General features: G+C 36.5%; 1 protein-coding gene across 1 annotated transcript; it reads right to left on the reverse strand.

The window, feature by feature from the left end:
• Positions 1–10248: 10248 nt before the first annotated feature.
• On the reverse strand, positions 10249–19197 carry LOC118735480 (protein son of sevenless). Its single transcript, XM_036465261.1, has 14 exons — positions 18635–19197; positions 18444–18563; positions 18241–18378; positions 16882–17487; positions 16592–16818; positions 16111–16238; positions 15355–15827; positions 14678–15124; positions 13873–14604; positions 13581–13697; positions 11965–12845; positions 11567–11801; positions 10702–11500; positions 10249–10425 (listed from the first exon to the last, which is right to left on the reverse strand). The coding sequence occupies exons 1-14, from the start codon at positions 18746–18748 to the stop codon at positions 10382–10384; spliced, it is 5061 nt and encodes a 1686-aa protein (XP_036321154.1). The 5' UTR covers positions 18749–19197; the 3' UTR covers positions 10249–10381.
• Positions 19198–25234: the final 6037 nt, after the last annotated feature.

The raw sequence follows: 25234 nt of genomic DNA on the forward strand, positions 1-25234 counted from the left end.
ACCTACAAAAGTCAAAGTTTTCGGGAGAGTAAAAATAAAAATGAGCGTGTGTAAGGAAAAATAAAAAATTACATTTCGCTGGTTGACGTTTTTAAGTGAATCTGAAGTTTTGTTTTTATTTATTTATTTTCTTTAGTTAAAATTTGTTAATTTGTATGTTTTTTTTCTGTTTTTGATTTATGAGTTGCAGTGTTGTTGGAGGGACTTTCCGGCATAAGGGTCATAGGAACAGCACTTGGCATCAAACGTGCCTTTCCTATACCTCCCGGTGCATTTATGAAATCTGCTGCTTTAAAATGTTTAACGCACTGCAAAGCATTTCGCTGCAGCTCTACCCCACAGCTGCTTTTCCAACGCTCCTTACGCCAAAGACATTGAGGCACGTTAAAAAAATGATTGGTGTCTGCATTATATTTAACACCACATAAAAAACACCGCTTCAGGTGTTGCATTTTTAACACATACACTAAGTATAAACCACACAACACAACAAAAATTCAAATGCTAATTAAAATTGGTTTTTAACGGACAATCAAAAAAAAAAACAGCATGACATTTAAAGCGTAACGAAATATAGGAAATAAAAGAAAACCAAGTTGAAGTTTAAAGGTTTGGTTCTCATGAGAGCAACGTCATTTTGGCTTCTACCTGTATTTATGTGCCTTGCATACAATTTGTATGATAAGAAATACAAATAGAAAACCAAGAGGAATTGTTATAAGTTATTTCATTTTGAATTTCTATTTTAAAATTCTATCTAAATTTCAAGTCATCTGAAGTATGTTGAGTAATCGGTTTTCGGTGAGAGAGCAATATATTATAGAGAGCTGCAAATTTCTGCTGGAAAAATTTTTACCAGCGAAAACTTGCAAGTAGGAAAATCAGCTGATCACAAACATAAACACATGTTTGTAAAAGAAAATATGGCCTTTTTTAGTTATTTATTGCAAATGTTTATTAATAATGCTAGTATACAACGAAAAAGTGAGTAAATTTATTAAACACAACGTTTGTTGAGTTTGTTTTTCGTTAATTTACTATTAATATGCAGTTTGTTTACTTTAGTGTGTGCTGACTATGGTTGCCGTATGACACTTTTCGTTTGTACCATAATTTTCTTTTAAATATACCAATGTATGTATATAGATTCTCCTATTTTTGAATGCGTCACCAGTGTGATCGTTTTGATCCAAGTAGATCAAAAGTGATACATTTTTCGACGAATTTTGGAGAGATACTCTTTTTTAAATTTTGATACTTTTCCAATGGCGTAAAAAAATTCCCGTAGATGTCGAAAAACTGGCCAGAGATGTATAAAATTTTTTTGCACATAGTGCTAAAAAGGTAGATGAATTTGCCGAATTTCAAAACTACGTTGGTGTTAAAGATCATAAAATATTTTGAGTGTCAAACGTTCGCTGGTTATCGCTGAAGCAAGCTGTTGATCATTTACTGTCCCAGTGGAAAGCGTTGCAATTATTTTGCATATCTTGTTTCGGGGACGGGGTGAACCAAGCGCGAGCTATTGCCGAAAAAATTTATTCCGCGCCAATAAAAAGTTATTATTTATTTATTATTTTTGTCAAATATGTATTTTGGCTATTGTCAATCGAATGAACATAGAATTTCAAAGTGAATCATACAAATATAACTTATTCAATTTATTAGAAATAAGAATTTTCAAAGTAACTATAAACTTATATTTTCTTTTTTCGTCAAACTAAACTGTATGCCAAGTAACCCAGCTGATATAGATGTTTGTAACCCAGATAATCATTTACCTCTTAAGGAAGTATATATATCTTGTGCCGCAGAGACGTATATATCAACAGCACATTTAAGTAAAGTCGAAATTTTAAAGATACAAAAAAATATATTCAGCAATGTTATATTGAACTTTTTTTGCAAATAAAAAAGAGATTTGATTTTAACAGTGAAATTTTGAAAAGCCTTGCTTGTATTAATCCGTTGTCATATAAAGAAAGCGCTAATTCGACATTTTAACAGTTTTAAAAAATTTTCCTAATTTGTAAAAAAAGCGACAGAGAGAAAATTTGTATACAATGTCAACTTTTGAAATTTGATAATAAAATAGATTTCGTTGGAGTAAGAAAGGGGGAGTAAGCAATAAATAACTTTTTATATACCGAACTAACTTATTTTATTTTTAACTTGTTATGTTTGCCGCACAGCTCTATCGCTGCCCCTGCAAAAATCGCGACTACTCCATGCATGCATGTAAAGAGTACTCCCGAAGGACCAAGAAGTACTCCAAAATTAACCACAATTCATATAAAAAATATGGTCCAATTAACATTGCGATGTCCTAGGGCATGACCATATACTCCATCTCTGCATTACATCAGAGTAGCACAAAACTACTCCTAACATACTCCAATGACATTGTCGTTATATTTTTTCGTTTGTACAAGCTTTTGTTCTTCACTTCGCAGATGCTTTTTTTGAAATGAATAAAAACCAAAAACAAAAATTAAAAAGTACATGTTGCCTCTGACGACATTCGAACCCGAACAAGCTGGGAACTAAGAACTAACAGCTAGCATCTCTACACGTTCAGCTACAGCCAGACATGCAAATGTACTTTCAAATGCTTAACTTCAATCACATTTCGTTAAAACACGAGCAGTGATCGGGTAACAATAAGCTGGTGCAGAGACACGAGTTGGTCCGCTACAGCATGACAGAGGAGCACTTTTGTAAGTACTCCAATTTACCAAAAATAGACTACATGGTCCAACGATTTTTGCAGGGGCAGAGCGCAATTTCTCAGATCTGAATTGAATCAAACAAATAGATCAAATCGCTTCACTTTTCCAATGGTGGAATGCATAATGTTTTCGAAATGCCTTAAAAATTATTAAAAAATTTGAATTCTGAGTCCTATAAGTACAAAAAGTATTTAAACTAAAAATAAGATTATAATAAAGACATTTTTGCTGTTTTTCTTTCTTTCTTGTTCTGGGTATTACACCCAGTTGAACTTATACATATAAGACATTTTCTTTATTATTATTATACTAGTTCCAGGTACAACTGATACGTGTTCCTTTTTTGCAATCAATAAATGTTAAACTGTTTCCATATTGATACTTTGATACTAAAAATAAAAAAAGAGATACATATTGATACATTTTATGTCTCTTATCTGCTACAATTTTTCACAAGCCCGCGGTCACACTGTGCGTCACCATGAGATATCACATAATTATGAGAAAAATAACTTCTTCATTCCGATATAATTGATTTGTATTTTAAATAGGTTTTTCTTATACAAAACCATTCAATTGTATAAAATGCCGAATCGGGGGGAAATGTACCAAGCAGAAAATTAATTGCAACTGTGGAAGTGATCAGCTGTTTCGAAGGTTGCAAGTTTTTGCAAATTTTCACGTACTTCTGGGTATATTTTGTCTCTTTGAGAGCAAATGCTGCTAAATTCTGAGAATCTTTGCTGCTGAATAATTTTGTCCGCTCAATACGAGTACACACCTACATATATTTGATAGCTAAAAATGCATGCTCAAGACGGCTGTTCATCAGCCAGCCCTCCGGAGCTCGATTTATATATTAACAAGCTAAGCTCACAAACAATTTCAATCGATCTGAAGTATGATGGTTGTGTTTTGGTCATGGGCTCTCCGTCTAATAAAATTGCTTCTGACTGTTATTTCACTTGAAATGTACGTGTTTTGACCATTGACCAAAATACCGGTTATCACATTTCTCCAAAATAAAAAAGTCAAGTACAAAATATTGTTGTAGACAAAAATTTTCAGCGTTCTTGAGGTCCTCATGGCATTTTCTATAATTTCAAAAAAAGTCCAATATAAACGGTTAAAAGTTGACTTTTATTTTTTTAAGTCAAATAATAACGGTTAAAATGTGACTTAATTTTTCCGGCAAAAATAAAAGGCTTTGCTAAATACCGACAAATACTTCAGTCTAAATAAACTAAATTTGGTACCAATCCTGACTTCTCGATTTCAAAAATATGTAATTTGTTGATATGGGACCTTTATGATTCAACAAGCGACACAAAAACAAGCTGAAGTCTGCTTCACTTATACAAACTTATGTGCATAGGTTAAGCGTACCCTTACAAACTTTTCGTATGTATAAAAAAACATTGCTAGAGTATGCAATTACAATACGAATAATTGTATTCCAATTCAATCGGTGTTGTTGTAATACTCGCACTTTTACTTAGGTACTAATTTCGTGCCAGGTCTTTCAGGTGCGATAGTAATATAGCTGTTGCTCTGCTGGCCCGGGGAATTCGCAAGCAAAAGAAGTACTTAATTAAGCTTTTAAAAAATCCATAATTATCAAAATAAGAAAGTGTACATTTAAGTGTTAAGGTAAGTGATTTTTTACTACTAATATAAATAAAACAAGTAAGAAAGTCTAAGTTCGGGCGGGGCCGAACATTAAATATCTGGCGCAAGTATTAAATATATGTTTTTCACCTTTACGAAAGCTACCGCTACATGGTAAGCCGGGGTGTACCAATTTTGAGTAAATTAGCGTCCTTAAATTTCGAAATATTGAAGTTTCAAGTATTTCTGAAAATTACCGTTATATGAGAGGTAGGCGCTTTTAATGTCCGACCATCCCTCCTACGCCAGAAAGAAGTGTACGTACCAAGTTTCGTTAAGATATCTCAATTTTTACTCGAGTTATCGTGTGCACTGACGGACGGACACAGTCACCGCTTAGTCGATTTCTCTTTTTATTCTGATCATTTATGTATGCATTTGTCTATATCTATATCTATATCTATATCTATATCTATATCATTTATGTATACATTTGTCTATCGATTCGTGTTGCCTGTTACAAACAACCGTTATGTGAACAAAGTTATAATACCCTTGTGCACAAGTGCGCTCGGGTATAAAAACTAGTAAGTGCTAAGGTAAAATTTTAATATTAAGTAAGATATAATTATTTACAAGGAGATGTTTACAATTAGAATTGTGCAGGAATCAATAAAAACTGTGTAGTTCACAAAAAAACCGGTTTTAAAGCCTTTTTTTGGGTCAGAATAATCTTTAGAGTTCATTAATATTACCAATGACAAAGCCCCGAAAAAATCCTTGACTTACGTTGTTTTACCAAGAAACAATACTACTAATCACATTTTTATTTATATTACTATTACTATACTTTAAATTGTACATGTTTTAATATTTTTTAAGTACGAAATAATGCTCTCCATCATTATAATCAGGATTGTTTTGAACATTTGCGGTTGGCCAGCTAAATATGCTATGATAAGTTGACATATCGATGGCTGAGTGGAAGATCGACCTCGGCAGCTACTTCGAAAACGCCCTATCTCAGAAAATTGTTCAACAACTCCCTTTTCAGAATTTGATTGAAGACTCAACTCACTCAACTCTGTAAAAGGCATGTTTTTGCTTGGTTCACGCATTTCATAATATTGTCGTTTTAAGCAACCACCATCTGGACATCCGGGACAACCTTCTTCCCTGAAAAAGTTTCGAAGGGCCTCTTTTGCCTTAAATGAGTGAGCAATTTTAAGAAACGAACTCATCTTTATCTGATGGTCATCTGAAGTGACAAAGGGGGTTGTGAGTTTTTTATTAGTATGAATGCTTCATGACGCTGTGGTGTAGTGGTAAGCAGTGCGCGCTTCTACTCCGCAGCACCTGGGTTCAAACCCTGGTCAAAGCAACATGGCAAAAAAATATAAAAAAAAGGTTTTTTCTTAACAGCGGTCGTTCCTCGGCAGGCAATGGCAAACCTCCAAGTGTATTTTTGCCATGAAAAACAGCTTCTCATAAAATTACAATCGCCGTTCGGAGTCGGCGTAAAACTGTAGGTCCCTCCGCTTTGTGTGACGACATCAAGGCGCACGCCACAAGTCGGAGGAGAAGCTCGGCCAAACACTAACATATGTGTAAGCCCGAATCTATTATTATTATTAGAATGCTTCATGAATCCATCAATAAATTCCTTGACTATGATAGTTGCTTTTTATATGAATATGTACGTATGTCGAAAAGGCGAATGTATAACAATGAAAAACTCGGAATATACATAGCTTTAGGGTTACGAGTCCCTATATTGGGTCGGGCGCATCTTGTTACCATCAGTGTATTTTTTTATCATATTTGCAAATACGCCACTGAACATAACATAATAGTTGCGTTCCTTATCTCCCAGAAATAGTCATAAAAAGTCCGAAGTAGTCAGATTTAGTCCAAAAAGCGTTCCTTAACTCCAAAATGACAGCAAAAATTAGAGAGCAACACTAAGTGAGAGTGACTCTCTTTAGTCCGAAGTAGTCAGATTTAGTCAGAAGAATTTTTGCTGGCAAAATCTTGAAAAGTGTCAAACTCAACTGAATTTAAATTAACGGAAATTAAAGAATACACAAACAATTCGCTGGCTATCGAAGATCGAAAGTGAAATTCATATTATGAGCTATGCAAACGTGTCGAAATTTTCGTTGAGTATCGAATTTTTTGTCGAACAGAATTTTGCTTTCGTTGGTGTAGCGAAGTGGTAGAAAAGTGTGAAAAATTTATGATTTTGCATTTGTTTTTTTTTACTTTTTGGAGGCTATACACTAATTTAAAGCAATTTGTATTAATTTCAAGCAGTTCTAACGTCGTGGATAGTAAACACAAGCTCGGAAAGTCTGGTTTTACATATGAAAGAAAATCCCAATACGCTGTTGGCACGATCTCTGAGAACAAAATCATGGAGTTGTTTACAGTTTTAATATATTTAAAATAGATTTGGATCACCAAATTTCTTAAATATATTGTATGTCAAAATATATTCGAAAGACTTCACTTAAACTCTCTTAAACGTTTTTTGCTCCTGGCCAGTTTTCTAAGCTCTCATGCTCTGACGAATCGTTCAACCAGAACTCCGTTGTACTAATTAAATTTTTTTTACCACGTTTTTATAAACTCGCTTTCTTTTTTATTTCATTTTAATTTGCACAAATTTACATATGTACATATGTATGAGCACACCATGGTAATTATTGTACCATGTAAGCACACTATTTAGTTTGCCCGATTTGTAAACAAAGCTTCTCAGCGGTGAAAAATATACTATTGTGAACAACCTAAACGAGCGAAATTCACAATAGCGCTATTCTTCATCGAATGAGCGCCATAATACCAAATGCAAATTCGTTCGATCAGCACTTTCGACCACAGTCGAAGATCGAATGCAACTTACGGGAATAGGCTAAATGTGAATAAGAAAAAGTAAACAAACAAATGTCAAATTAAACTCTGAGTTTATTAAACGCCCCAATGAGTACACTTGACAGTTGTTCATAAACTCAAACCGTTAAACAAATGTCTTCACTGAATGACCCGAAGTGCTTCACTTTTGTTTGAATAAATCGAGTAAAAGGTCTGAAATTTTAGGAAAAAGCAATTGCTTATTTTCATTCATACGGACCAATAGATGTTTTGCTAAGTTACAGTTAACCCAGCAAAGTCTTAATTATCTCGGAAACTGTATGAGCTTCTATAATTATTTTGGTGACTCTAAAAAGCCTAAAATAGCACGTAATTCCTCAACAATATTTACCCGTATTCGACCAAAGTTTATAAAGTTGGTCGGCTACCGCGACGTCAAGCGATTTTTCAATGTTCAACGGGCAATATTTGAAAAGCACATAAAACACCCAAAATAATAAACCCGGATAAGCAGTAAAAAGTCTTCGCTGGATGGATGTTTTGCTAAGTTACAGTTGACCCAGCAAAGTCTTAATTATCTCGGAAACTGGATGAGCTTCTATAATTATTTTGGTGACTCTAAAAAGCCCAAAAATAGCACGTAATTCCTTAATAATAATTATCCGTGTTTGACCAAAGTTTAAGAAGTGGGCCAGAGAGCGTAACGTCAATCGGTTTTTCAGTGTTTACTGGGCAATGTTTTGAAAGCACATAAAAGGCCCAAAAAATAAGCCCAGATAAGTAGTAAAAAGACTTCATTGAATGAATGTTTTGCTAAGTTACGGTTAACTTAGCAAAGTCTTAATTATTTACCAAATGGTCGGAGCACAAAAAAAATTAAAAGTGGCCAAAAATTAAAAGTAGCACACAATAAGCACAATACGAAAAAAAAATTTCTTCATTTTTTTCATTTCAGCGCCGCTAACTGGATTGAGCTCAGTGGCGTAGCCAGGGGGGGATATGGGGGGATAGATCCGCCCATTCGTCATTGAACTACAATTATTTACTTTTGAATTAATAACACAATACTATTTTATCCTTCTGATTTAAATTTTTTTTTTATTTCAGACGGATGACAAATTATCTTTTAATGAATATATGAGTAGTCCACTTGCAAGCAGCGTTATGTGATTTTATAAAAGTAAACCACAAATTAAAAAAAAAACGCCTACGACAACAAGTAACATCCGAGCTGTATCTTTTTTTATTACATCAAAATTTGGATAAAAAAATAAAATTGCAGTGTGGTAGACTTGCAAATTTTATATTTAAAAATTTAATATTGCAAGTTTTGAAAGAGTAACTTTTACATAGCTAGCTTTTTTTAGCTTTTCGCGTTCTCTCCTCTTGGAAGATTGGTTTGCTTCTTTTTTGCGACCTCTTCCACTAGGCACCGAAACTACCACGTTTTCTTGCAGTTTTCTCAGTTCATACGAAGAGGAGACATTTGAAAGTGTATAAATAAGTATTATAGCGACTTTTGCAAGAGTAGTTAACATTTCATGCTATTTTTTTCAGAATATAGAAAAAATTTTCACTCTGCTGTTAGTGGACATGAAACCCACCAAAAACTAAAAATCTAAAAAAAATTTACATAGCGCACTTTGCAAGTGGACTACTCAATTGTTGAATATGCTATCTTATTTGTCCCTTCTTTTTATACAATTAAGGAGCGGCTGAATGGTTTAACGATGTTAGCGGTACATAATGATGTGCCGATTACAACGCAAGAAGTAATTGAAAAAATGTGTGTTAAGCAACGAAGATTAAAAATCGCTTTATAAGTGATAAGATTTTGTAGACTTGTACATAAATAAATGTAAATAGATACGCGTAAATATATAAATATGCAGATATATTCAATGTGTAAAAACTGAAGTGTATACTAACGAAACTTCTACAAAACAAAACTGGACTACACACTAATTAATTAAAATGGTGTAATAATTTAATTTTTTAAATTTAAATAAAGCATGAATTCCTCATGGAATAACCGAGTAGACAAAAAATATATAACGGTAGAATGGCACATACATACATATATGAAAGAAAGCCCACAGTCGACGCACTAGAGGCAAAACACGAGTTTTTTTCAAAATCGTAGATCTTCGCTTAGAAAAGAGATAATAGAATGCAGCATTTAACCCTTTAATGCAGAGTCTGTCATATATGAAACGCTTTTTAACCCTTTCAAGGCAGAGGAAAAAGGTTCTCAATATGCTTTTGAACGTGCTTTTTTTCATGTTGACGTAGATATTAATCGTAGAAAATGTGTCCATAGTAAAATAATAAAAAAAAAAAAATTTATAAAAATAAAAAAAAAAAAATTAAAAAAAAAAAAAAAAAAAAAAAAAAAAAAAATAAAAATATTAAAAATAAAAAAAAAATAAATAAAAAAATTAATAAAAAGTACGTTGAAAACATATTGAGAACCATTTTGCCTCTGCCTTGAATGGGTTAAAAAGCGTTTCATATATGACAGACTCTGCATTAAAGGGTTAAATGCTGCACTTTCGTAAAGATATCGACCAGTATTACCATTTTTGTTATATACATTTTTTTGTGAAAGCTGACAGTTTACGAGTTATTAGAGTTTAAAGGTAGCTTCTCTTTTTCCAATCTGGCCACTCGGGTACAGCATCCAATGTCCCAAGAATAGTTTGTACCATGATAAAAGCATAGTAAGGTAAAACCGTTCTCTCAATGCGTCGGCCATGATTTTTTTTGAAGTTTGCCAACATTTTAAATTCGTTCAAAATTGAGAGTAAAAAAAAAGGAATTGTTCAAAGTTGTTGTTTGAGATTGAAAATGAGAATGTGTGTGTGAGTCGGTGTGTAAAATTTTAAAATTAAATTGCTTGCAAACGTCAAGAATTTGAAAAATTCCTCTCAGCGGTTCTACCTTCCTATATTTTTATCATGGTTTGTACGTCATTAATAATGACTCATTATACATAGTATGTTACAGCAAACAAATTGAAATGAGTACGTGATGTTTTATTCTAACAATAATCTATAATATTTTATTTTTATCTTCTACATTTAATACAGTTAATTATTTACATTAATAATAACGTATTTTGCTGAGTGGATAAAAATCTTCGTCCGTATCACATCGCCAGGCAATAAATATTAATCTTGATTTGTACTTGGGTAAGGAAACATCGTACCTTTATCTGTAAGGGCAAGAAAACAGTTATACATCTTTTATGCTCCAAATTTTCATAACACTGTGCAACAGTATTGTTAGGTTGAAAGCAAATTAAAGCATTCACTTTCGGAGAAGAAACCTACATTTGTGGAACTGAGGTTTCAATGTAATTTTTTTATGAAAACAAGGTAGTTATCAGTGTAGTTTCAATGCTTTAGCAACAGCCCACATGCAGCGTAATTTGCACTGTGCACTGTGTATTTTATTTGTTATTTTATACCTCAAAATGTATTAAGTTTACCTGAGGAGTTGTAAAAATTTCCACTTAGACTAGGTTTTGGTGGAAGTTTGGGAGTGCCTTCGGTTATGGGAAAGAATTCTTTTGGAGACGATTTTGCTGTTAGCGCACTACTACTAACTAATGATGGTGGGGGAAAGCGTTGCTCATGCTGTTGTTGCTGCGTCATCGCTGTTGTATAAGAGTTGATGGAACTAGGTAGTCCTGATGTTTGTGCTATTGCAGCCGATTTATATCGATGATGATAAGGCGGTGCAATTGTGCCGTGCAAATCAGATACTTGAACTCCGCCGGTTGGAATGTGTGGGGAAATCGGAGTCATTGGCGTCATTGGAGATGTCGTTGTAGAGGAGCTAAGTGCAGGCGATATGGCTTGATCATCCCAAGTTGACACCGATATTGAAGTACCAGCATTAAAGTGACTTGCAGCGATTGTAGGCGGCGGAAACGGGGGATAAGATGGCGGGCATTGAGAAGAATTCGTCGTTACTGAAGACGAAGCTAATGATGAGCCATCAGTAGCCGTTGCTGAGTGTAGCGACATTGCAGCCGATGCTGCTGCTGCTGTTGATATCGACGAAGATGCGACTCCGCTGCCACTGGCACTTGCAGATGACGATGACGATGATGAACGTTTTTCTATGGCCAAATTACGTCGAATCATAATACTGCTTGTATTTGGGAGCAATAAGTTACTCCTGCCATTAAATTCGTTTGTGTAGCTACGAGGATATGTGCCGATGGACTGATGAAGCCTAGGCGGAATTGGTGGTGGGCTGAGTTCACCATCACGTGGTGGTAGCTGAAGGTTAAGAAAAAGAATTGCATTGACGAATTATTTAAATTTTCTACTCTTCGATGGGCTTACAGTCGGTGCATCTGGAGCTTGCCTTTTCTGTGCTAAATCGGCACAGCTTTCAGTACGCTCCTTTCTACGAGGCGGCAACGGTGGTGGCACGGAACGATATTCAGTGCTAAGCGGGGATGGGACGTTCACATGAGGAGATACGGGTAGTGGAGAATTGCCTGATTCAATGTCAGGCAATTGAGGACTTGCATTGCTCACATGGGCTGCGCTTCCAGGAGTTCCAGCGTTAGTTGGACTAAAAGAATGAGATTATTTCGATAGATGCAAATCGTTTTGATTTCTTTTACGTATTTTTTTTTTTGTAAACATTTCACCCCAAAAATTTCTCAGTAATAGAATAATTAATGATTTAAATACATGCCTTTCAAATATTGGCAGAACGCGTTCTCCGTACTCACCTAAAATGGTTTGTGCTGAATTTGTGCGGATGTGATGGCGCATTCTGGAATGGTGTGCGTGTACTCGTGGAACCCACATCGGTTCGTGGACTTATCACCACACGTGGCAACGGTGATGTCAACGGAGGCTCTCCACCTATTTTTTCCGATACCGCTGCGGCCGCATTGCTGCTGTTGCTATTCGACCTATTGTGTTTTTGCTGGTGCTGATGTGGCGAATGATGTGCTCCATATATTTCATCCGACATATGCCAAATATTTTCCAAACGCGTTGGCGGCGTATCAATTGGTGTGTATGACATCTTTTCTGCGCTGCTAGCACATGCACCAACCCCAGTTAAAACACTTTCACCACCACTCCACGCATTCGGTCCAGCCGACGATGAGATTGATTTTTTGGGTAGCTGAGGTGCCGCTGAGTGTCCGCCCCCATCCTCTCCATTAGAATATTGAAATTCCGTTTTATGCGCAGATTCTGTACCATGGCCAGCATGTGCGCCCCCACCACCTGGGGCATTATGAGCCCACATTTGTGCTTCTCCATTGCGTTCAGGTAGATTCACACCAATAGTATTTGCTGCGGTCGTCGTCTGAGCACTTGTACTCGTATGTGAAATATAACTGATAGGGCTATGCTGATCACCTAGTGTGCCTCCACCAATGATCGCCGCGCTACCGCTTCCACTAACTGCTTGAATGGTTGACTCTACTGCATTGCTGCTGCTGTGAGTCGTTCCACGTGTACCAAAAATTGATGACGCTTGTAATAAGGAATTGCCGCTAACGCTACCAGTGCTTACACTATTGCTGTTGCTAGTGTTGTTTTGGCGTCGCGGCTTTATGCCCGGAGATTTCAGAGTAATTGATGCCCATTTGCGCGGCTGTTAGGGATAAAATGAAATGCATTATATTACAGTTAGTCAATAAAGTTTAGGTAGAGCGAATTTTTTACAATATGGGCACTGTTTTTTCAATATTTTATTTTTCGCAATTTTTTATAAAAATATGGTTAATTCTACAACAAAACCCCCAAAAATTAGAGATCAAAGCTATGTGCAAAAACAAATAAAAGTCCACAAAATTTGATTCAAATATTGCACTTTTTATTTACGGTCTCTAGAAAAAAGTGGAGTATCAGTTTTTTGGCCAATTCAATTTTAGTATAACATAGTGCAACTTTAAGGTAGCTACGACTTACCATTGATTTTTGGCAATTTTTTTTGTTGAAGGTGTCGCACAATTTTTCCATATAAAAAATTATCGAACATTATTTTATATGGAGAAAATGAGCGACACCTTCAACAAAAAAAATTGCAAAAAATCAATGGTAAGTCCTCGCTACCTTAAACTTGCACTTTGTTATACTAAAATTGAATGGGCTAAAAAACTGCGGAATTTTCTTTAATTTTGCACAAGTTTTGGGACTCTGATTTTTGGGGTTTTTATTGTAGAATTAACCATATTTTTATAAAAAATTTGCGAAAAATAAAATATTTGGAAAATAATATTATTGTAAAAAGTTCGATGTACCTAAACTTTTTTGACTGACAGTAAACTTTTTATAAAAATAAAAAAAAATAAAATAACAGCATTGGCTATTTTCTTGTATTACTCACAAATTTAGGTGCTTGCTTGCAGCCCCTGGGTTCTATGCGAAGACTTGCATGATACAAATAATTTGATATCTCCGTGTCAGTCATGCCTTTGAATGGATCCAAATTTTCCAAGAAATTCTATTAAGAAAAATAAAATAATTCATGAAAATATTTGAGTAAAAATTTCAGATCGAATGAATTTGGGACATCAGCATATAAATCGAAACCAACAGAGCGGTTTGAAATTGTCTTGTATACCGAAAGCGTCTTCTTTAAGTGCTTTCAAAACTAATTCCTAGCGCATGATACTTACTCTTATTTTTGAATCCACCGACAGACAGTAGGGTTGATTTTGATAAAGTAAAATTTCTCCAATTATTTCCGACACTTTTCGCCGTTTGGAGAAATTTATAAGCTCTGTGTTGGGCAAAAAGTCAGGATTGCCTTCTTCTAAATGTAAAATATTAGTGAGATATCGACCGAAAAATGGCACACATGGCGGATTTATTGAGCGTAAACGTTCCTGATACTTTTTCAAGCGTCCATCGTTGGGTTCCCAACATTCTTCTAGGAATTTCTCATATCGTGCTGGTAAACCTTGAAATGTTAACTTTAATCGGTACACAGAAGCGCTCCCCATAGCAGCACTGATAGATAGAATTCCATTGAAATTATTCAATTCAAGCATTACCATCATAACTTCAATGGCTCGCGCCACTATTGCAACTCGCTCTTCATAATTTTCCGCTTCTGTTATTGACTTTTCAATCCATCGTGTTACATTGGTGGTGTGCTTCATAATCTTGAGTAAGTTTGGACTTTTCACGTCCTTGTCCTTTTTTGTCCATGGCGAGCCAACAAGTTCCGATGGTTTCACATTTTTGTATAGTTCAAATTCAAGTAGGGTCAATTGTCGCGCTAACTCTAAAGGATGAAGCGTTAACAAGTTAATTTCAGAATCAGGAACATTAAGATGATGTTCAATAGGTGGCGGGCTATGTCCATAAGCGAATGTAATCGGTTTGTGACTCTGTTCTTGGTCATTCTTTAAATACGAAAAACATGTTTAATTTTAATTAAAACCAGTTAACGCGCTTGAAATATTTTGATTAGCTTACCTTTCGTTGAACGATTTTCAAAACCGAATCCACCCATTTTCGCATTGACTTGCCATTTACAAGACCCAAAAATTTTTCCAACTCATCCAAAAGCGTTGGATCTTTCTCAAAGTCATAAAAATGATGATCCACCCAATGCCGCAGCACATTCAGCACACGAAACTGCACCGGTTGAACATATTCTTTGCGATAACGTTTCCAGTCTTCCCGTTGCGAATTTTTATGCAACTTGTCTGTATCACAATTCAATGCATCCTTATCAACACCCTGTACATTGTCCTGATAAACCAAACTCGGGTCAGGTATATGAAATCTTTCTATCAACAACGATAACAGATTACGAGGAGTGCAAAAGTAGCGATATGTAGTCAGGAATGTGCGCACGAACATCGGATCGGCATAAATGTGATAGGTTAATCTTTCGATTAATTTGTCTAGTGTGGCGCCCTGAAAAATGCATGGAAAAAATCGTATTGATAAAAATTCATACTCCATTTTAAATTAAGGAAAGAGATCCATTCCAAATTTGATTGATAAAAGCTAGATTAGACTCTCCATAATGTATTTTTTCCTATTTTTTAGAGTGTTTTCGCAGGCGCAAACAAAATATATTTTATTTTTGTTTCATACACCTTGGACGCAACATAAAAAAATAAAGTGGTTTATAGTTTCCGTACCTTTATTTGTGGCACACTAGCACTTTCACGCTCTTCCAATACGATATTATCCGGGCTATCAGGCTCAGCAAACTTATATATATCCGGACTAGGCATACGCAATGGATGTTTCTTTTCAATATCCAACAATATACTATCAAGTATGCGATCTAACATGGATTTGGTATTAACCATTATTAAATCAGCCATCCAGTCGTTTTTGTGTTGAGCATTACGAGCAGTGAGTATAATTGGAGGTTGTACGCGAGGCGCTATTTCAAATGAATGCTTCAATTCGTCTGTATCTGTTCGATCACTGATTTCAACGCGGCGCATAAAAAATTTTTCCTTTACGCGATATTCAAAACACGGTGCGCCATTTGATGTCGCTTGCCGCTTTGTATTCGCCTTACAGAGGACCATAAGTCCATCAAATAGATAAACTTTGCGTTCGGCAATACGCTTTCCGGAACCCAGTTTACCAAGGAAATCATCTAGAATTTTCATGGGATACACATGTAATAAGACAAAATGGTACAATAATTATGGTACAATAATTATTGTACCATGGTAAGACACTGATAAAAAAAAAACAATTATATTCAACAATGATGAAGAAAGATAGCTATTACTTCTATCATTTTTATAAATTATTGTCGTTCTTCCACAATATTTTTTCATTAAAAACGGCCTCAAGCTCTATAAAATTGTTGAATATAATTTTTATAAAGCCATAAATAACAAAAAAAAAATCATAAAAAGGATGGGTATACAAACCTCTTATGAATTCATTGCAATTTTGTCCAACATCTTTATCCCAATGTTCGACGGTATTCTGTAGTTCACGCGTGCGTTCAATTGCCAATTGGCGACGAGCGCGGCTACTCAATGGCACATGCGTCTCTCTGGGACAAGAAAGACAAAAGATAGGTTAAAAGGCTGTGTGCATATGCATAATTAATAGAAAAGATATTATATTTAGAGAAAACATGCACCACTAAGAAATATGCGGAGGTTACAGGTTGTTCAGGGTCAGTGGAGGGCCTTGGGTAACTGTTCATAAGGCCACATAGACTAGCTTCTCGGTTTCTTTTATGTGTTATAAATATTAAACGTACGTTCAAATATGGTTAACGTAAACAAAGTTACTTCGAAAATTCCCAGAACGATTCGCAACTGGCCATATTTTTATATTTCGTACATTTTCTTTTTTCTAAATAACTATCAGCGCTCCGTACAAATAAAATAATATACTTACTTGGGTAGACTTCCCAATATGCTCTCAAGCTCACTTTGCAATGGGCACAGTAAGCCTTGCACTTGTTTAAAACTCTCAATATCATCTTCAGAACGACTAAGCTCCCTCAATACGTTTATGTAATCGAAGTAAACAAAAGCATGCGATACTGGCACCAAAAGCAATTTAGGAAGATAATACTTAACAGCATCACGGAATCCATGTCCAGCAGACATTAAGGACATTGCCTGGATAAATATATAAACATTATTTAATTTATGAATCAATAGAAATTAGAATGTTTAACTTACATCCGGTTTAGCTAGCAAATTTTGAAGCGCATCTTTAGATTTTTGTGAAGTCACTTCATTGGCATATTTCGAATATACATGCAATTCTTCACCTTCTGCCAATTCTTCAAAACAACTGCCCACACAGGGCGTACTTTGTTCTTGTGACATCTCTATAACATCTTCTAGCGAACCGAGCAAGGTAACTGTTACTTCGTAAATATCCATTATATTGGAGAATATAGGCTCCAACTCTCTTGGATCGCGTACAATTTTAGCTAGCTCTTCGCGGAAAACACGTATTATCATATGTAAATCACGTTGATACTGTTTTTCATCGTTAATGAGATCCTTTACAACTTCCTCATATGTGGTACTGGCGCGTTGCGCTGGTAGGGTTGGAAGCGTGATTGCCAAATTGCTAGATTTCATATCATTTTGATAAAACATATCCATTAACACTTTGTCAGCGCACATTGCTACTTCAATATCTTCTTTCGTTATTTCCAAATGTTTTATTTTGCGAACATAATTGCCAGCCAAATTTAGTATATCTGCAGATATATACTCCAATATCGCAACCAGGAACACAGAGACATTGCTGTCAATTTTATATTGAAGTACATCCTGTCGAGGAAAGTTGTATAATTAGTTAATTTATCAAAAAATTACATAAAACAATAAAACTATTTAAATAGCATTTGAATTTTAAAACGGCTTCTATATCGTGGACTTCTCCAAACTATAATATATAAAATAAATAGAAGTAACTCGCTGCCGAGTTATAACAAATACGAGGGCCATATGTTTGGAGTATTTCGAGTGCTTCTTTGCCAACACTCGAAGACGTGAGTGGGTAGTCATTTCCCAATATTTTTGGGAGTGACAGTTATTGGACAAATATAAAACTACGTCATTTCGGTTACGCAGATACGGATGTCATGGGAACAATTGATAATCCGTTGTTGTTGTAACAGCATACAAATTCCCCAAAGAGATACAAATCTGGGTCGTTCCGTTTACGTAGACCCGATTATGGTGGAAAAGGTGTTGATAATCCGTTGTTGTTGTTGTAGCAATCCTCGGTACTATCAGATATTCTACGTTTGTAGTAGGCTCACGGAAGTTGAATAGTGATCCATTTAAATCGAAGCGGGCCTATCTCCTTGGCAAAATTCCAAAATCTAGTAAGTTGAAATGTTGCAACTCCCAGCAATTTTTTCCGGATGATTTGTAAAGTATCTACGCCGTTGCAGTGGTGAGTGCAAAAAAAATATAATTTTTCTCGAGCCCGGATAATTTTCAACGTTTTTCTCATTTTTTTTTACAAAACTTTCACCTAATTAATTACTAGCATATTCTCATAGAATTATAGTAAACCTTTTGAAGCATGCTATGTACTCTGTCCGTTGGCAGCACGCATTTTTTCTTTTTTGAGGAAACAGTTTCCCTGGCTTCGTTTAAAGCCCATTGGTCGATTGGATATGGAAATGATTTCTTCGCCTTCTCTTCCACATCCTAGAAAAAAAATTAAAAATGGTTAACTATTGATTTCGCGAATTTTTTTTTTATAATTTCATTACCTGTACGGTATGGGGCAGTGGTTTAGCGCATAACATCGCTAAAATGCGTAAGCAAAGTGTTTCCACAAACAGTAGTGCATCTTCTTTGGCCGATAAGCGTGGGTGCACTTGTTCTAGCACCTTTATGAGAGAAAATTGAAAAAAAATCTGTAAAAAAGATAAGCTTTCAAAAATTGCATAAAAACCCCCACCTTCCTCAGGGACGGTATAAATAATCCTTTCCAGCGCCCTGCATTTTCGCTTTTGGTAAAATCGTATCCATCATCATCGCAGCTGCTGCTACAGGCATGCTGAGAAGAGAACATTTCGATTCTCTAATCGATTAGCCAACTCTAATAACAACCTCCACGACCTACACCGTTAGGGTTCACGTTGCACCCCCGTCACAATTGTAAATTGAGACGAAGCTATCAAGCTGGAGTTATTATATTTGCACTAGTCGCCATTGTTAGTTTAATTTCAGAATGTCTATCATTCCCCAGATTTTTGATTACGGCTCAATTGTGGCACTACACGAAAAGTATTGGATATGATATTTACTAATAATTCATCAGCTACTGTTTGCTTATTGCAATGCTTCACTTTACTTTTTATGCCCTGCACTGTGCGCCTATGAATTTATTATTAAATTCACTTTGTACAAACATAAAATTTTATTACAGAATGCGTATATCTATTTTGCGATTTGTAGTAAATACAGGTTGAAAAAATTAACCAAATACTGAAAAAAATCGATTCGATTTTCACTCACTTTACAGAGTTGCAAATAATTGCACTTATCGGGTTTGTCAAGTACTATTTTGATAAGAAATTGTGGCCACGCATTTATATAAAATAAAGTATAAATAAATAAAAGCCTGTAAAAAGAGAGTTCTTTTATTTATTAAAGATACAATGCTGAAATAAGTCGTCCATTAATAACATAAATGTGTAAAATGTTCAAGAAATATTTACAATAGGGATGTTGTGGAAATGGTCTGGGATTTGCAGTTGGAATTGCATTTGCATATTTTTTGCTTGCTGACATGGCAACTATGTGCACTTTAATGTTATGAATTTACAAATGCAACAAATATGCAAATCCAAGAGCATATGCACAAGATCCTGAACGGCCCTAATGTTTATAGTACTTTTTTTTTAGTGTGATTTAATGAAACCCTACAGTAGAAATCCGACGGGTTTATGACTTTACTAAAGTTAATGTGTTTTCAAAACGGGGACATAAAAAGATATGCATTTAATTCACTAGAGGACACACTAGAAACTCTACGGCATGCTATGATTAAGGTTTTGACCAGAGACCGAAAATAACCGGCCCATTTATCGCTGTGTCACAAATATCTTGGTATAAAAAATAAATCACTCACAATAACTCTTATAACAAGTTTTTGGCTTATCTGCATTGCTTAGACTTTTATTTGATTTGTTGTTTTTTTTTTACGTTTCGAATTGACCTTTTGTTTTACTTTTTTGTTTTAAATGCAACGGTATACAAGTAGGCCATTAGTATAGTTTATGCCATGATACAAAAATTTGAAGGTAGAACCGCTGAGAGGCACTGAACATTTTTGAAGTTTGCTAACATAACAAAAATGTTTTCAAATTTTCAATCGCACAATTACATTCTCACTTTCCGCCTCAAATAAAAGAAAATTTGAATATTTTCATCTATTTGTTTTTTGTTTTTGCTTTTATTTGGCATTTGAGTCGCTCTGGAAATATCAATTTTATTAAGTAGACAAACTTCAAAAAATAAATGATAGCCGACGAATTGAGCGAGCGGTTTTACCTTTAAATATTTGTATCATGGTATATTCATTGAAGGGAAGAAGATGGGACGAAAATCAAGCATTGAATTCCGAAAATGTATACGAGTAGTGATACAAAAAAGTTTCAGTTAAAGTGTGTAAAAAAGTTTATAACTGTGATCATTTGAGTGAACAAAAATAGTTTTACTTGCTATTCTTTAGTTTGTTTTACTTCGTTTGCATTTTCATCATATATTTTCACTGCGCCATAATTAAATTTACTAACTCACTCACTAATTTACTAACTCACTCACTAATTAAAATAATTTGCAAATACCTAACTCACTGTTTATTCGACGGTGAAAATTTTTTATTTAATATTGCCTGATTATAAAAAGGCAATAATTTGACCATCTAAAAAGAAAATGAAATTAAAATGGCAACGTCTTGATTATAAAAAGGCAATAAGATGACCATCGAAAAAGAAAATAAACCTAAGAACGGCGGCGTCTTGCGTTTATTTGCAAATAGTATCGCTAATCAATACTTATTTGCGTGATTTAGGGCCGGTTGTTCAATGTATGATTAGCACTAATCGGAGGTAGAAGCTCTGGTTATATACAACGACTGCTTTATCGATCACATGTTATATGTATGATGTCGAAAACGTCGATAATGATGTTTAACCGGCAAGTAGTGATAACCAGACATTGAACAACCGGCCCTTAGTTATTTGCAAATAAAAAATTATCTCAGCGTTTATACGACAAAGTTTACCATTTTGCAAATTGCAATTTGCAAATAAGACGGGCGTACAAACGTAGTAATAAATAACTGCGGCTGGCCTTTATTTTCGTTAGCGATTCCATTTCTCACAGTCATAAAACGCTTACACAGTGATATATCTCAAAAAGTAAAAAATAAATGGGTATTGATAGAAGAAGTTACAATGGGTAGGTTCAGAAGGCGCAGCAGTTGAGCGCACCCGTTTCTAAAAAAATCAGTGATCGTTATGCGTCTTCTGATCGGCTTGATGCATTAACTGTCAAATTCAACTCTCAGGGCCGGTTACTCAATGTCTGGTTAACACTAATCTGCGTTTAAACATCGTTATCAACGTCTACAACTCCATGCATACAACAGGGGGTCGGTAACGTCGATAACTATGTTTAACCGAGGATTAGCGTTAACCAGACATTGAGTAACCGGCCCTCAAAGGTACACACCAACATGTTGTCTCAAATGATCAGAAAAATATTACTGAACAGTTTTCAGTTGATCAGAAGTACACAACAACGCGTTCAGAAGGTAAAATCTCAACAGTTACTGAGCTGATGCGCCTTCTGAACGTGCCCAATGTGTTAGGGCCGGTTGTTCAATGTCTGGTTATCACTACCACTACACTATCGACGATTTCGACATCATGCATGTAACATGTGATCGATAAAGCAGTAGTTGGGCTTAACCGGAGCTTCTACCTAGGATTTGTGCTAATCAGACATTGAACAACCAGCCCTTAAATGTGGACCAGTTATTTTCGGTCTTTGGTTTTGACAAATATACGGAGTATAATTTAATGGCATCTAACCAATGCCTGCGAAAATTTGCCTCCGCGATTGTATAATCCAGTTTTCATATTAAATTCAAAAAAATAGAAATAAAAAATAAAAAATTAGTTGCGTTCCCTAACTCGCAAGGAGTTGCAATAATTTACCAGAAAGCGGTCCCGTTACTCGATTCTCTGGCAAAGTAGGGAAAAATCTGACCTCCCTCGTTCAGAAGTTGAAATATTTTACGCGAAGAATTTTTGTTGGTATAATCTGGTAGAGTGTCAAACCATCAGCTGCTCAATGTTGTAAATACAACATTACGATGAAATATTTAGTTTTGTAAGTATATTCGTAATTTGCCTGTGTGTTTGCGTCTGCTTTAGCAAATCGCCAAAGCAGTGTATGCATTGTTCAACTTTGCGTTCAACATTTGCGTTCAACTCAATACAAAATTACACGATGGCCAAAAATATCAAAATTAAAAAAAAAAATATCAAAAATATTCGCCATAAAAAGGCGTTTGCATTGTTCAAACTTGCATTCAAATTTTGGTTGAACGGCCTTTCAACTAATCCAGAGATGGGCAAAGTGGCTCCCAGGCGCCTTTTGAACTTAGGAACCGGCTTGGCACATTTAAGTGGTAGATGAGGGGTAACATCAAGAGCCAGCATGAAGGGGGAAGAAGACCGTATTCAAATTTCTTGTACTCCGACTCTCATTACTAATATATATGATGCTTTTAATGTATTTTGTACACCCCTTTACTCTGAGAACTGATTTAGCTCTTGCGTAGCACTTGTTGGCTCTTTGACGGCTTTAAGAGCCAAAAATTTACCCATCCCTGTACTAATCGATTTCAACAAAGTTGGTCACCAGCCAACATTTAGCCATCCAACCTTTTTTCGTGCAACCCTGCGTTGAGTTGAAAGCAACGTTGAACAATGCAAACACTTATACAAATACAAGATCACGTAAGAACGGGACGTTGTTGTTGTTGTTGTAGCGGCTACAACAACCCCGCTCAGATCCGTTGATATCTCAGTCGTTGTCGTCGAGTTCCACTACCGGCAGCCCTAAGAAGTGTGCAGCCTCTACGGGGTCGGTCCATAGGGACAACTCCATTAGGGTTGTCGGGTTTTCCGGGCATGCAAAGAAATGTTTCGAGTCGTGAGGGGTCTATCCGTATGCCGGACACTCATTTGGCTCATCCTCATTTAGTCTACTCAGGTATGAGTTTAACCTGCTGCAGTAACCAGAGCGAAGTTGGGCTATTAATGAACCTCTGGACTTCGTTCGTCAGTTCATATAGAAGCCTCCTGACGTGTCTAGGCGAGGGCTCCTCTGCAAGCAGCTGTCTGTTGGGTGGCCGCTTGCAGAGCATTATGTTGTGCTCCCTAATAGGGAGCATTTTCGCCTCGTCATGGAGGTGGTGTTCAGGTGACATCAGGAAGCATCCGGTCGCTGTCCTGAGTGCGGTGTTCTGTGCTGTCTGTAGCTTCATCCACTGCGTCCTATTAGTCTCCGACGACCACACTGGTGCTGCGTAGTTTAAAACCGGCCGGCCTATTGCCTTGTACGTTGCCAACAATGTTTCTTTGTCTTTGCCCAAGGTACTGCCGGCTAGCGACTTGAAGACTTTGTTGCGGCTCTGTAATTTGTTGACAATAGCGGTTGCGTGCGCAGAGAAGGAGAGCAGGCTCTCGAATGTTACTCCGAGTATTTTGGGGTTATTCAGGGGAGAGGGCTAGACACTTTGCAGTGAAGAAGCGAGAAAAATCGGTGAGATAACCGTTTACTTTCGAACACAGCTCATCAATTCCATTCCCAGTCGCCATGATCGAGCAATCGTCGGCGTAAGAGACAATACTCCCTCTGGTGGTTGAGAGAGCATTGAAATATGTATAAAATTTAAACATTTGCGGGGAAAGGACACCACCCTGTTCAACCCCCTGTTTTATTTTCCTAAGTTTGTCTCTAAATATTACCGACGAGTGTCGACCACTCAGATAATTTTCCGACCACCGTTGGAGCCTCTGTGAGAGAGAGGAAGCGTCTATATCTTCTAGTAGCGTGGAATGGCTGACAGTGTCAAAAGCCTTTGACAGGTCCAACGCTACTGGAATCGTTCTCTCACAGCGACGGTTACGGTTAAGGCCACGAGTTATCTGAGTGTTTATGGCGTTAAGCGCTGTTGTTGTACTGTGCACTTTACGGAAACCATGCTGATGCTTCGCTGGGGTCAGGTGGTTCATGAAATAAGGGAGCAGCAGGGCCTCAACTGTCTTCGCTACCGGGGAAAGGAGTGTTATCGGTCGGTATGTCGATACGAATCTCCTTTGTTGGCAAGTTTCCCCAGTTTGAGCAGTGGGAGCACTCTCCCCACCTTCCAGATGTCTGGGATGATGACAGTGGCCATAGAAAAATTTAGGACCTCCGTTAGGTACGCTACTCCCGCAGGACCCAAACTTTTCAGCATCAGCATGCATATTCCGTCGGGACCCATGGCTTTGGAGGCTTTCGCCTTCCCGATGGCCATCTGAGCTTCACCGCAAGTGAAAGCAAGGGGGCCACAATTTGTTGGCAGTTTGTGCAGCCTTCTGGTCACTCCACGCTTGGTTTTGTCCACCGGAGGATGCAGTATGAACTGCCGGATAAAGTAGATCGCGCATAACTCCGGGTCCGACGAGGCATGGTCGCCGAAAGAAATTTCAACTCTGTCGTCGGGCTTCGTCGGATTGGACAGTGATCTCACGGTTGACCAAAGCTTACTCACACCAGAGGTGAAGTTACAGGTCTTCAGATGTTTTTCCCACTTCTTCCGCTTATGTACGTTCACTAGTTACCGAATCTCCGCGTTGAGATCCCTGATACGGGGATCTCGGGGATCGGCCGGACGAAGGCTGTCACGCTCATCGGCTAGAACAGCCGCTTCGGCAGGGAAATTTGGATGTGGGTCCGTGATGCATCCTGCCGGTACGAAGCGGGCTGCAGCAGCAGTTACAGCCCTGCGGAACCTACGTTCACCAAGGTGGACGTCGGTTGGTGTGTTTTTTCATTTTTTGTCAGTGCCTTGAGATCTGCACGATTCGTTCCATTTTCAAAAATGAAGTGTCAGATTAAAAAGCTTGAACTATGGACAATAGAAGGTTTATTTTTTTAAAGAGTTGCCACTGGTTAAAGAATTAGATTGTTAAAAAATTAGATACAATTTTTTTTTTTAGTTAAATGAATTATTAAGAGATGGGTATTAATCTAAATGTGTATTACCTGCATGTAGAGCGTTGCCACCTGTTTAAAAAATCGAATTCCTTTTGAATGAAAGGAATTAGGCAATTGAAGTAGATAGGTGTCACCATAAGGGAGTCAGACGAAAGAGGTTTAAGAGGGGTTTAGCTTAAAAATATTAGGAATAGGGTGCCACCTGTTTGTAAAGTCGAATCGAGTTAAACAAAAATAATAATTACGTCAAACCATAGGACTACGCCATCGTATT

This window comes from Rhagoletis pomonella, unplaced genomic scaffold (assembly GCF_013731165.1).
Source record: "Rhagoletis pomonella isolate Grant_MI unplaced genomic scaffold, Rhpom_1.0 Rhpom_scaffold_00003, whole genome shotgun sequence".
NCBI classification, from domain to species: domain Eukaryota; kingdom Metazoa; phylum Arthropoda; class Insecta; order Diptera; family Tephritidae; genus Rhagoletis; species Rhagoletis pomonella.